Source organism: Saccostrea echinata, unplaced genomic scaffold (assembly GCF_033153115.1).
Source record: "Saccostrea echinata isolate AGI-Se365-2 ecotype Australia unplaced genomic scaffold, CSIRO_AGI_Sech_v1 ptg000013l, whole genome shotgun sequence".
NCBI lineage: Eukaryota > Metazoa > Mollusca > Bivalvia > Ostreida > Ostreidae > Saccostrea > Saccostrea echinata.
In genome coordinates, this window is record NW_026889762.1 from 1,203,526 (window position 1) to 1,216,621 (window position 13,096).

Consider the following 13,096-nt stretch of genomic DNA (forward strand, 5'->3'; position numbering starts at 1 on the left):
CAATACATTTTCATTAAATTGAAAGTCATAATATGATAATCTGATACATCATGAAATTTTTAGATTCCTTATCTTGAAGCATAAATTTTCTGTTGACAATTTATTATGCATGATTCCCTTTAACCCCTTAATGAAATTCTATCATCGAAACTCAAAACAAAATAATATACAAAACAATCTGCTTATACGTTAAATATTGTCATTGCAACTTATATCAATTGTAAATGGCAATAGACATTTCATATTCTATTAAACTGATCGAATAGAAGGTATTTTAAATTGTAAAATAAGTGTTATATCCCTTGTAATTTTAAGGCAAATAAAACCTATTCAGTGATACCAATGACATTATATCTTTCTCTCTCCTTTTTTGAACTGAAACTTTTCCTCGCTTCGACAAGCACAACACCCTTTAAAATCCAATCCACAAAATACGATCAACCCATGCTTTGTCGACTGATTTATGAATAGATGAACATGGCTGTCATATAGTTCAAGGTTTTAAATCATAATGGATTCCGGTATTTGTTGTGTTTACATCTGCCTTTATAGCTTTCTGTTTTTGCCTTCTATCATAATGGAGACGTGTGGCAGTATGTCACCATACTGGGTAAAATTAAATGCTTCTAACTGTTTTATTGGAATCATAAACAATGTCGACTGTCCTGAAAATACAACAGGTAAGATTTTGAAATTGCATTGATTTCTCTTTTGAATTGTAAAAAAGTTGATACATGATAAACACCAACAAGTGACGTTAGACACTTCTACTACTAATGAGAGAAATGAAATTATAAACGTTGTAGAGATAAAAAGGTACATTAAATACCTTTTTAAATGGAATTCAAAAAGGTATATACAGATGCAAAGACAAATATGTTCGATTGTTTGTTGTTTTACGCCCCCTTCGAGAATTTTTCACTCATATAGAGACGTCACTAGTGGTGAAGGGCTTCAAATATAGACCTATACTCGGACTCAGGGCAATTGAGTTATGAGGGCTCCTTATCATGTCAACGCCTATAGGCTAACACGGGACCTTGGTTTTTAAGGTCTCATTCGAAAGACCCATGACTTTCGTTTTTAGTTCCGGGCAATTTGCGCCTATGTTTACGTCTTAGGTATTTATATATAATTTTATTTAATTCTTAATTTCAGGCCTAGAGTCATCAACTGTAAATCTTCAACTCACAGCGTTTGCTTTCATGATCACTCAAATTCCATTCTCAGTGGTATTTGGACTTGCTCTTCAGGACACCGAAAACACTTTCCTATTACTTTGTGGTGGCTGTTCCATACTTGTATTTTTACTATTTCCAATATCAGGTATTGTTTTGCTTTGGTAAGCTTTTATACTCAAAATTTCAAAATAATGTCCAATAAAGTGATGAAAAATTGCATCTATTTATCAGGGTGACGACAAAAAGTAGAATTTCGTACATCATAAAAAGTTCACAATTTTTTTTTCAATATTTCAGAAATTTGAATCTGCATCATTTACAACCAAATTAGGTAAAATAAAAATTATATCAATCCAGACATCGACTTTTTTTTCGTCTTTATCATTTGTCCTTAATTCAATTACTTTCATATTTTATCTACCTGACATTCCCTGAAAAGCGCTACTTCGCCATTACAGTGTGGTGTTTGACATTATTCTTTTTGTAAACTGTAAAGATTTTTTGTGCCAATCGTGTAGCTTTCTATGTATGTTCATTCTGTATTGAAGCATCAAAATCATTATTTGGAATAAAATGTAGTACACTCTTCAAATTTTAATCCAGAACATTGCAGTACAGTTCAGGTTCGCAAAAGAAATATCGGCAATTCATGTGATAAAAATTAGAATAAGGATGACCATTCTTTTTTTGTACTTGACTTATGTCGGACAAATGTTATATGGTTATTTGAAACATATTAAGGACGATTTTCTGTATAATCTTGTTAACTTATGTGGCAGCTATGTAATTTAAGGAAAAGTATTGAAGTTACCTATAAATTTCAATAGTGTAAGGGCTTAATCAAGTTAAAGTTCTAAGATAGTATTAATTTTTTTTTCAACATCCGTATAGCTTGTGAAAAATGCTGAGGTCCTATATACTTGATTCTACAATTTCATTTTTAAAATTATATTTCTAAGAAAACATCCTGAGTTCTTTGCTGGTTATCTGGATTAAGTACAGAACTAATTGATTCATTTTCAAGATAAAGTAGTGTTAGATTGAATATGGGTATCCATTTTTAAAAATTATTTCAAATTGAATGCCCCAAAATGCTTGATTTTCTACCTAATTTAATGATAGCTATAAAGTACAGAAAACGTGAGTTTGAATTATTACGTCATAATACAGATCCAGGGGCAACTTACGACTTAGACCAAAATTTAATCCTGCTCGTAACTTTTCTAATTTACACTAAATTAAAAATGGTTTTAATCTTTTTAAAAGGAATGTTGAAAGATATTTTTACGCTAGCAAATTTGAACAAAAGCATTAATTTTGCAAAATTTTACAATGAACTTAAGTTTTTGGTCTTAGTCGTAAGTACTTTTGTAAAACGGGGCCCAGAACTATGACTTTCAAAACTCGTTTACTTGATCTTGGATTTTACATACACATAAATCGTGGATGTGTACATTTCATGCATGAAGTATTTAAAGCAAATAAATATATATGTCTACGGGTGTGTTATACAATTACACATATATAAAATATGATGGACTGGTTAAAAAAAATCTAATATTTGTTTATTGCTTAATAAAAGGTTTAAGTGTTTAAAATAGAAAACATATTGCTCAACAATTTCAAACGTTTTCACAGCATAAAATGTTGAAATATTGGAAAAGAAAAGTTTTTTTTAAACACTTTGAAATGTTTTTGAAGAATATTTCACAAATTCTTCAGTTTTAAAAAGAAAATATTTGATAAATGTGTTAAAAACAATTTCCTGACAAAGTTTGGAAACATGCCATAACATGAAATATTAAAAAATAATCAAAATTATGTGTAGTTCAAAATGATTCCTCGAAAGATGTTTAAATGTGACAAAAACATGTTCACTGTTATAGGAAAGAAATTTTAAATTAAAATTTCTTTAAACATTATAATCATGTTACATTAAAATGTTTATATCTGCAAATAAGACATATATTTAGAACCATTTTAAAAATATTCAAATTATCTTATAGAAATGTTCCCTAGAAATATGACCATAATCTTTCTATGAATATTTGAAAATTGTAGTCTCTTGAATGTAATTAAAACATAAATTGTTTTTGTGCAAGCTGGAATATACCATAGAAAAACTTTTGCTAAAATAAATAAATAAATAAATAACTTCATAATTAAATAGAAAAATAACCAAACAAACACATTGTTCATGTTTGTTGCGGTGTATTTTGGTTTAGAGTTTGAAATTTATTGCATGGACCCTGAGGTCCACGCAGAAAATATATAAGCGTGGTTAAACCGGATGCCATGGGCTTACGTCAGGCTACGCATGCGCGAGAAAGCTAGAGAGTTCGCCTCTAAAGATAACTTGCCCTTTTTCGAATTAGAATATGCCAATCATGGGCAAACCTCGCTCTAAAATCTGTACATCGTATTTATGTATTCTTTGGCGTAACCAAGATCCGAATTTCTCTTCTATACATTTATCCGTATATACAAACTAAATTCTATGGTACAAACATTTTGAATAAGTAGGAAGAAATTAATATATAGATAGCTTAACAGCTTGAACATGTTGAATTAAAAACTTAATTCAACTATTAGGTTTTAAAAGATAGTCTTTATCATGTTTACCGGCATTAGTTTTGTGCATCAAGGTTCGCAAAATAATTTGATAGCAATCGAAATATAGCTTGATACTCAAATTTTCACTAGAAAAAAAGTGCACATGTTATGAAACTGGTGTATAGTTCTTCATGTCCGTAGCAAATATTGTCACCAGTCTAAGCGTCACTAACAAATAGTGCACACACCTGTGCTTGCAAGACCAAATAGCCTAGGTCTACACACGTGCGATGAGACTGTTAATCGCATCTTCTCAAACCTTTCTGGCGATCTCGGAAAAACACGTTGTTTTGCCGAGAAGTTACGATTGTAGGTAATTACACACAAAATTATTTTTTGTGTTTATAAATTGATCGAGCTAATCGATAACTTAACATCGCTTTAGATCTCGAGACCCTCTAGTGATCCAGTACAGGGTCGGATCCAGCAGTTTTTGAAAAGGGGGGGGGTTCTAGGTCACACCGCAAGCACTTAAATTCAAGCCTGTAGCAACGGTTTTTCAAAGGGGGCAACCTCCAAAAAGAGTTGACAAGCAAAATAAATAAATAAAATAAAAATAACAACCTATGCACCACATTGTAAAATCCTATTTCGGGGGGGGGGGGGGGGCGGGCTTCTAACTTTTCGGTACATTTTGATTTCTTTTAAATGTTTGATTTTTCCGTATCTTGAACCTTCCCGCAACAAAAAGTGCGGAGGAGCTTCCAATGCAAATCAAAACTTATATATTCAAATTAAATAACAAAAGATTTTTTAAAGAAAAAGTGAGCCCCCCTCCCCCACATACTACGGGGACATTTTGAACCTTTCTCATCATTGATTAAAATATCCCTATAATGAGAGGAGATAAATATTCTCTAAATATGCATACTCCCTTTCATGACTTTTTATGCATACTTCTTAAAGTTAGTTACTTTAGAAGATGGTCCAAAAATGGCTTAGCCTTACGTTCGCCCGAATCTTACGTACAAGGAAGAAAGTAATAAGCATGCAAAAACGCAATCTAAAGAGCAAAAAGGACAGAGATTGAAGTACTAATTTTATTGAAAATACTAGACGTAAAATATCTATATTACAGAAAAAATTCTCTCTGTCTCTTCCTCTTTCTGCAAAAATAAAGGGGATTCCAACACCCCCCCCCCCTTGGATCCGCCAATGTAGTTAAAATTCAACCATAACGATACCTGCACGCTGAAGCCTCTTTTAATTCTGTTGTTAATTTTAAAGGCTACATTACAATTGTGATACAACATTTCATATTCATATCATTTCAAGGTCATGATTTTTTTTATCATTACAGTCTAAATAAGCAGACTTAAATAACGATAAAAATTACAAGATACATGTTAAAAAAAATAAATTCAATTACATCTTTGTAAAATTACTAAATCTAAAAATTTTCTTTGAATTTCGTTTAGAAACACATGCATATGGTCCACGTATTGCAGTCCTTTTTTAAAAGACAGCAACTTGTATACATATATAATGTAGCTTAATGTAGCTGAACACTACTCGTAAAATGAATTGTTCGCCATAATTTATTTCTCGTTTACCGTCGCTATCCCCTACAACCCCTATATAAGCCGCAGAACTCTTAACAGTTCAAGGTATTTTGCTGTAGAGGTCTGACGAGTATAGACGTACACACTTTGTTCGAGCCAGGATAAAAATAACATCAAATATACAAGTCAATGCATTATTTACAAACAGAAAATGCACATAAAAACAAATAATAAACGCACAAAGTCTAAGACCACGAAAGGAATACTACACGTCGGTCACGAGTTTCACGTGTGCAATCGGGTGTAACAAAATCGAAGCTTTTATATACCTGTGTGAGGGTGCCTATTTATGAGTAGTGTTCAGCCTTAATTGAAAACATAGAAAATTGTTCCACTAAATCCAAGACGAAAACATCGATCAGTCTGTCAATTATAGATTATGATTAAACTGAATCTATTAAATAAAAGCATTATAAGCAAAATGTTTTAACAATTATTTACAACGATATAAATAAATTACCTATATAACAGAGCATTGGTGTAGACTTCAGTCATTCGGAAATCTAGATATACACAAACGAGTTTGAAAACCGTGTAGAAACGGATTCATGTAACATTACAGTAATAACTGCTTAAATGATGACAGAAACAAAATACCTGGGACAATTTTATGAATATATCAAATAAAGTTTTTAGCATTTATTGTGCTTCAGAAACGATTCAAACATTTCAAATTAAAAAAATGAAGCTTTGCAATTTATTTTCTTTAAATTTTCTCTATCAAGGAATTAAAATTTAAAGCTACAATTTGTTGAGATGAAACTAATCTGTTTAGTACGGAATTCATGGAGGGACATTGACTTACTTCTTAGGAGTTTAGACTTAGTTCTTAGGACTTACATGTAATTGTTAATTCTTTTTATTTCATATTTGTTATCACACGTTTACTTAACCCCAAAACGTGACGTACAAGATGGAGGCTACGTGTAGTGTCAGAAAAGAAAGGAGTATTTTGCCTCTGAATTTTATCTCAAGACAAGAAAAAACCTTGAGAAGTAATGTTCATGTGTTAATCATTATGCACACTGGAAGTTGCAAAAAAGAAGTAAGAAGAAAACGATTAAGCAACAAGAAATAACAAATAAGAATGAACATATAACCATTAAGTTATAACAACTCAGTGACAAGATGTAACAGATAAGAATTAAGTAATCACAACTGTACTGGACATTAAACTACAATTGATTATTATATTTAAAAAAAAAAACCCATAGTTCAACTAGGACTAAACATACCATTTTCAAAGAAACGTTAGTCAAGATTCACGTTCTCCATACCTACATTACACTTAGTCATAGCCAGAAATAAAACATCATAACAAATAACTCACAACAAAAAAGCTACAACAAGTAAGTCATTACAAGCAAAGTTCCTCCAGGGCTTCCGTAGTTTAGTAAAAATAGAGGTTTTATAAATCATGGACTCTGATATTGATTTTGTCTTTGTTAACAAGCGATATCATATAACAAGTGATATCATATAAAAAAGATTCACATTCATAACTTTACAAACTTTTTTCTAGAGGGCTGAAGCACTATATATGATAGATTTTTCCCTTTCTTGTACTAGGTATTCTAGCCTTTGCGGGATGTATGTTAATTCTGAGAGATTATCCAGACCTAGAGCGAGGATGGTCTTTTGACCTCTGTTTGGCATCATCTATTCTAATTTTAATTGAGGTAAACGAATTTTGCACCATGGTGACTTTTTAAAACTCTTGCATATAGATAGATATTTAATTGTCTTCCGGATATATTGGTAATAAAAAATCTCTCTACTCTGCATTTTATTCTGAATTATTTTGAGCTTCAGTTTACAAAAGACTACACAGCTAATAGGATTTTCTATAACGTTAAGACAGTTGCTCAATTATATTTAACTATGACGTAAAACTATTATTATTGGAAGAAAAAAATAGTTAACTTATAAAAAAGAGATAGATTCATATATGATTTATTTCATTATATGATTTATTTATTTTATTCATATTACCTTTTTCGTCAATTCACTTTAATAAAAATGTATCTTATTGTCATTATTTTCATAGGTGTAACTGTTGTTTTTCAAAAGCCTTGGGTAAAGAAAACTCCGGTTATTTCAGTGTATGAATTTATTCAATGATCATGAAATAGATGAATATAAAATACTTGACATCTGTCGTATTCAGAGGATTTTCTTCAAACGATTTAAAAAAAAAATATTGCATGAGAAAGTTAGCAAAATCTGCCCCAGCAATTAATGCGCAAATAATTGAAAAACAAATCAAACACCCATACATATCCCATACTCGACCAATGACATCATATGGCGAAACCATGAATGAATGAGATGACGCATGCGCAAATTATTATACACAGGTAAGATTGCAACGTATGTTTAACATATGTTGAACATACGTTGAACATATATGTTAAGTATATTTCTTACTTACATTTATTATTTAATTACTTTGTTTTCTTGTGATTGCAAAGTTAACTAAATAGTTCTTTTGTCCTTTAATCACTTAATAATAAGAAATCAAAGAACACAATCTCAAATTATAATCTTGTGTTTATTTTTTCACATTTTTACATAATTCTGACTTTATTTCCCTGACAGTGACTGCATTGCTTCTGAAATGATAAAGAAAAAAAATAATGAAAATTAAGAAGTCAATTAAATATATAAATAATAAATATATATTAGTTAGCACAAAGAGTAATTACTTTGAGCACTTACAATTTTTTTCTTGGCCTGTTCTTTGTTTTCTTTCATTTTACAACCCCTTGGAACCTCATCATAGGATTTGAACTTGTCACATGTTAAGGTACTGGGTGGCACTACAGTGGAGACTGCAAATTTAAGATCTGTTGATTAATACAGGTTCTCTGAAATACAAATTAAACTCTACATGTAATTTAAGTTCATACACTGAAGATATTTGTCATATATAACACCATATAATGTTATCTCCAAGACAATTTCACTCTTGGAAGATATGCTTAATAATAAATTCATAAAAAACAATTAGTTTTTCTAAATGTTTACAAATGAATTTGGAATGTTGAAATAGTATAATATAGTATAATATATTAATATTAAATGGATAATCAGATACAAATGTATATTTGGACTTAAAAAAATACAGGCAGAGAAATATACATTTTGTTTCCAGTATATCCCGAAACTTTGTTTGGAAGAGAAAAACAAAGCTTGTAATACAGGGTTTACTTACCTATTCTGGAGCAAGCCTAGGGTCATAGTGTCCTTCCATGTTATTCATAGCAGGGAGGGGGGGGGGGGCTATAAATATTGTAAAATAAATATTTCATACAATAAATATTTTCTAATCAAATTCCAATCAAAACTTAAAAGAAACTTCGAAAGAGAGTGAGTACAAGTTTCTAGTTTCTCTGGTGTTGAAAAAATTCTATGTCAATTAATATATAAATAAGTAATAAATTAGCTGATGCACTTTAAATACATTTACACTTTTATCTTGAATGTCAGATTAGGCTGAAATTAAGCATCTTTCAGATATGTTATAGTTTAAAAGCCAGCAGATTCTATCCATATCAATATCTTCAATATTTCAGTAAAAAAAAAGTTTGATTAATTTTTCATATAAAGTAAACAAGTGTAGAATTAAGAAGCAAAAAGAAATTTCTCAAGAAATATTTTATTACTAAAGAGTCACTCTGTAATTACTGTGATTATTATATGTATTTATTTTCACCTGTATAATGTGATCGTGCAATCTTCAGTCAAATCAGCTTTGGGTTGAATCGTCAGTCTTAACAGCTTTGGGTTCTTTCAATAAAAACGGCAGTCTGACACTGAACTCCAGTTGCTTTATAAATAATAAAAACAAATATTTTCCATTAATAATTTGATAAAAGAACCGAATGGATAACCATCTTAACATAAGCTACATACAAACTGCTATGCAAGATTTCTACTTTCACTTTCATGTCAAGATCGGACAAAAATATCCAAACGTAACTACTGACCAAAGGAAAACAAATCTGAAAAATTAGAAATGCTAAATGGTTTTTACATTCGTCGAAAACAAATCCAAAATAACGTAGACAAGATCACTAGTGTAGATTTATCGTCTTTTTACGAACTGCATTAATTACAACTACAGTTAGATGTTATGCAAGTCACGAGAGTACTAGAAGTTCGTATGAATCTGCAACACTAAAGAAATTCTCTTAACACCATAAACTAAATTCTAAAAACATATCTGAGAGCACTTACTTGTTTCCAACAACCAACACTTCTGCTGCAGCAGTGACGTCAAAAATGACGTACGTACACTTTCATCCGATAAACACCAAAATCGGTCAGGAAATAAAATGTGGGATGATTTTTTTTTTCACTCATATAATAAATCCAAATAAAACGTGGTAAAATACAAATTTATTAATTCTTGATAAATTTAATTTGGGGAATACAATGTTCAGGAAGACAATTTTTGATTTGAAGAAAGGAGGGGGGGGGGGGCTGAATTTGGAGAAACGAGTGGAGGGGGGGGGGGTGCAGGGTAACAGAGTAGTTAACCCATCCCCCTTTTTTATGTAAGCTTCTACAAAAAATGATCATTCTTTTGAATAAATAAGTATAGAAATTGATCTTGATAATTGTTATTGAAATTAATTTTTAAACATACAGTCTACTTGCATTGGCGAATCCAGAAGGAGGGGGGGGGTTGCTTGTCAACTCTGTTCGGAGGTTACCCCCTTCGAAAACCGTTGCTATGGGCTTGAAGTGCCTATGGTGCGATTCTATGCAGGAGTGTTGGGGGCACCGACCTGGAAATCCCCATTTCAAAATTTGCTGGATCCCCCTTCACCCGACGTGTTAAAATATAACATAGGCCTACATGTATAACTCGTGTTTTTCATATTAAGCTTAATATTAAATTATTGCTGGTTCACTGATTATATTAACATTAAATTAATTAACATATTTTTTTTTATCTCGTTAAATTAAAATAGAATTAATTCAAATAACGATAACATTAATTTAATATTAAATGAAATTGGTTATTATATAATGTTCAGTATGAATTTTATGTGAAACTCAAAGCATATGTTGAACATATGTTTGAAACAAACATTCGTTCAACATACGTTAAACATATAGTTACCACACACATATGTTCAACATATGTTTTGAGTCTGCTATATGTTCAACATATATTTTAAACATATGTTCAACATATTTTTTAAACATATGTTCAACATACTGACGAAAATTCAAAAGCTAGGGTAAGTAAATAGGCGTGGACTTTGTTAAACATTATTTTTTATCTTAAAAGCATCGGTTAATTAGGTATTACATTGTTTTTTTTTTTGTAATACATACATATATGAGAATAAACATACACAACAAAACAAGTATTTTCTTAATGCGCTTGGATAGACCAGTTTTACGCTGTCTGAGACATGCATTTTATCCACTGCACTAAGCTAGTGAACAGAAGTTCAAAATCCGGATTTGGAATAAAAAGTAGTAGGGTCGGTGGGTAAAAATTAGTTTGGTCGGGTAACAAGAAACACACATTTTTTTCCTAGCCTTATATATATCATTCAACATCAATTCAAATCAATTAACTACAATGTCACAAGTATTGTTACCATCAAGTCATAAAATTATAAACAGGAAGTGTAGGTACCAATACCAGAGCGTCCTCAGTTTGAGCAAAATAATAAAATTCTCTGTGATAATATTACTTCAAAATTCTTCTTTGGGAAGTAAGTAAATAAACTACCAAAGCACATAATTTTTAATGCAATTTCAGACGCAATCTCAGTAATACTTATGTGACTAAGTTTTCTTTTAAATTTCTTATTATGATTTACAAGCCTTTTCATTGGTTTGGATTTAATTTTACAGAATTACAAGTTAATCTTACGGCCACAATTTTTTTTATCACGCAGTGTACAATATATAACTATATATATATACTTTCGCACAATATGTTGATGTATAATTTCCTTGAACTATAAAATAAATAATTTCTATTTCTTGTAAAACAAATTTTAACTATGTACCAACACACCGAAAAACTAGCCAGTAATTGACTTATATCTCGTTATAAACTGACAAAAAACTTCCAAAATTATTTTTGAAGTAAATATTAATCAATTTTTCTGTGAGAGGGCAATAAACAGGGAGATACATCAGTAGCTTTTAAACAATTTACAATGACATGTTTTTTTAATTTACTTTTAGAATAAATAGATAATTTCTACTTTTACAGATTATAATTACTCTGATTGTAACAACTGTAATGGGAATAAGATCCTCCAAACGTAAATCTAACGGAAAACCTGAAGAGTCTGTGGAGGGAAAGGGCAGTAGTAAAGATGGCGACACACAAACACAATCCAACAGTTACGGCCACAGCATTATGAAATTCGCCCAAGTAGCAATCACAAATGGAGCTGAGGCTGCTAAAAATGCTATAGGAATGAAATAGAAGGAACACTTGGTTGAAATAACAAATAGATGTAATTAATGTAGGAAAATCCTTTCCATCCGTCCGGTTTTAATTTTAATCACTGACTATGAAGTTCCAGTAATTACATTTACCATCGAAGTGAAATTAGATGTGAGGCAGTTCAGAGGTTTTTGCAGGCACATGTACTTATGGTATCAGTCTGGAGGATTTTTTTTTTAAAAAAGAAGAAGAGGGAAATATACACCTTCGGAAAATATCAGCAAAAGCCCCCAAGCTCCTGCATTATATGTATCTGTCAACTTCAAAATATCAGTATGTTGTATGCATATTTTTGCTTAATTCCTTTAATTGTAAGGTTCTACCTGATTGATACATTTGTTTGATTTCTTTTCAGAATTTGCAAAGAATACCTTGCAAAAAACGATAAATCAACAATTTTATAGTAGAGTTTATTATGCTACATGTATCTTACTAAAAACATTTTGGTCAACGTAAGACATAACTATATATTTATAAGATAAATTGGAATGTAAACCATTTCAATTACAAAAAAAAAAAAAGAAAAAAAAATCGAAGTTAAGGTATTTCTAATGTTTTCTGAAGGTTCCTAGGTGATTGGTTACACGTCATTTTTTTGTTGAAAATCTTAAAGGAAGATTATCTAAACCTCTTTTTATCTCATACGTGTGGTGGATACTACCCATCAGATAAACCTATGCTTTATCCACGGGTATGCTTTATCAATAGCACTTCCGGTTTTGATATACCTTCGCTTCAAGATGTAGATCTATCGAAACTTTTATTTGTGAAAGTTCTGCGTTATCAAATGAATGCTAATGAGCAAAAATGTTCGTTAAAATCTAGAAAAGACTCATTATACCTCAATGAAATGTCAAAATTTATGAATGTATCGTACTGGCTACTGCGATAACGAATGTTAACCCCCCCCCCCCTCGTTCTCAAAGAAAACGTTAGGGCAACAGATACATATGTTTTAAAAGACGCAACAAATGATCTACAAATAACTTTCTTTCGGCATGTCAACGTCGACAGTACGACGTCATCAATTAACGTGTCATCGATTTGGATTGTAATCATTCATAGTTTCACAGGGGTTATCTGAAAGTTTTGCTAGAAATGAAAATCATATGGGATAAATAGATCATCTGCAATTGTGTGATTTGATATTTGATTTATCCGTCGAGTTGAAATGGTGTATATTCGTGAGGTTTGCCAACTCGTTGGATGAAGCAAATATCAAATCACACAACATTAATATCCTTCTATATATC

The 13,096-nt window shown here is 30.9% G+C and overlaps 1 protein-coding gene across 1 annotated transcript; it reads left to right on the forward strand.

Moving 5' to 3' along the window:
* Positions 1-513: 513 nt before the first annotated feature.
* Positions 514-11,976, forward strand: LOC133186422 (uncharacterized). Its single transcript, XM_061321673.1, has 4 exons — positions 514-680; positions 1,159-1,326; positions 6,926-7,035; positions 11,604-11,976. The coding sequence occupies exons 1-4, from the start codon at positions 578-580 to the stop codon at positions 11,820-11,822; spliced, it is 600 nt and encodes a 199-aa protein (XP_061177657.1). The 5' UTR covers positions 514-577; the 3' UTR covers positions 11,823-11,976.
* Positions 11,977-13,096: the final 1,120 nt, after the last annotated feature.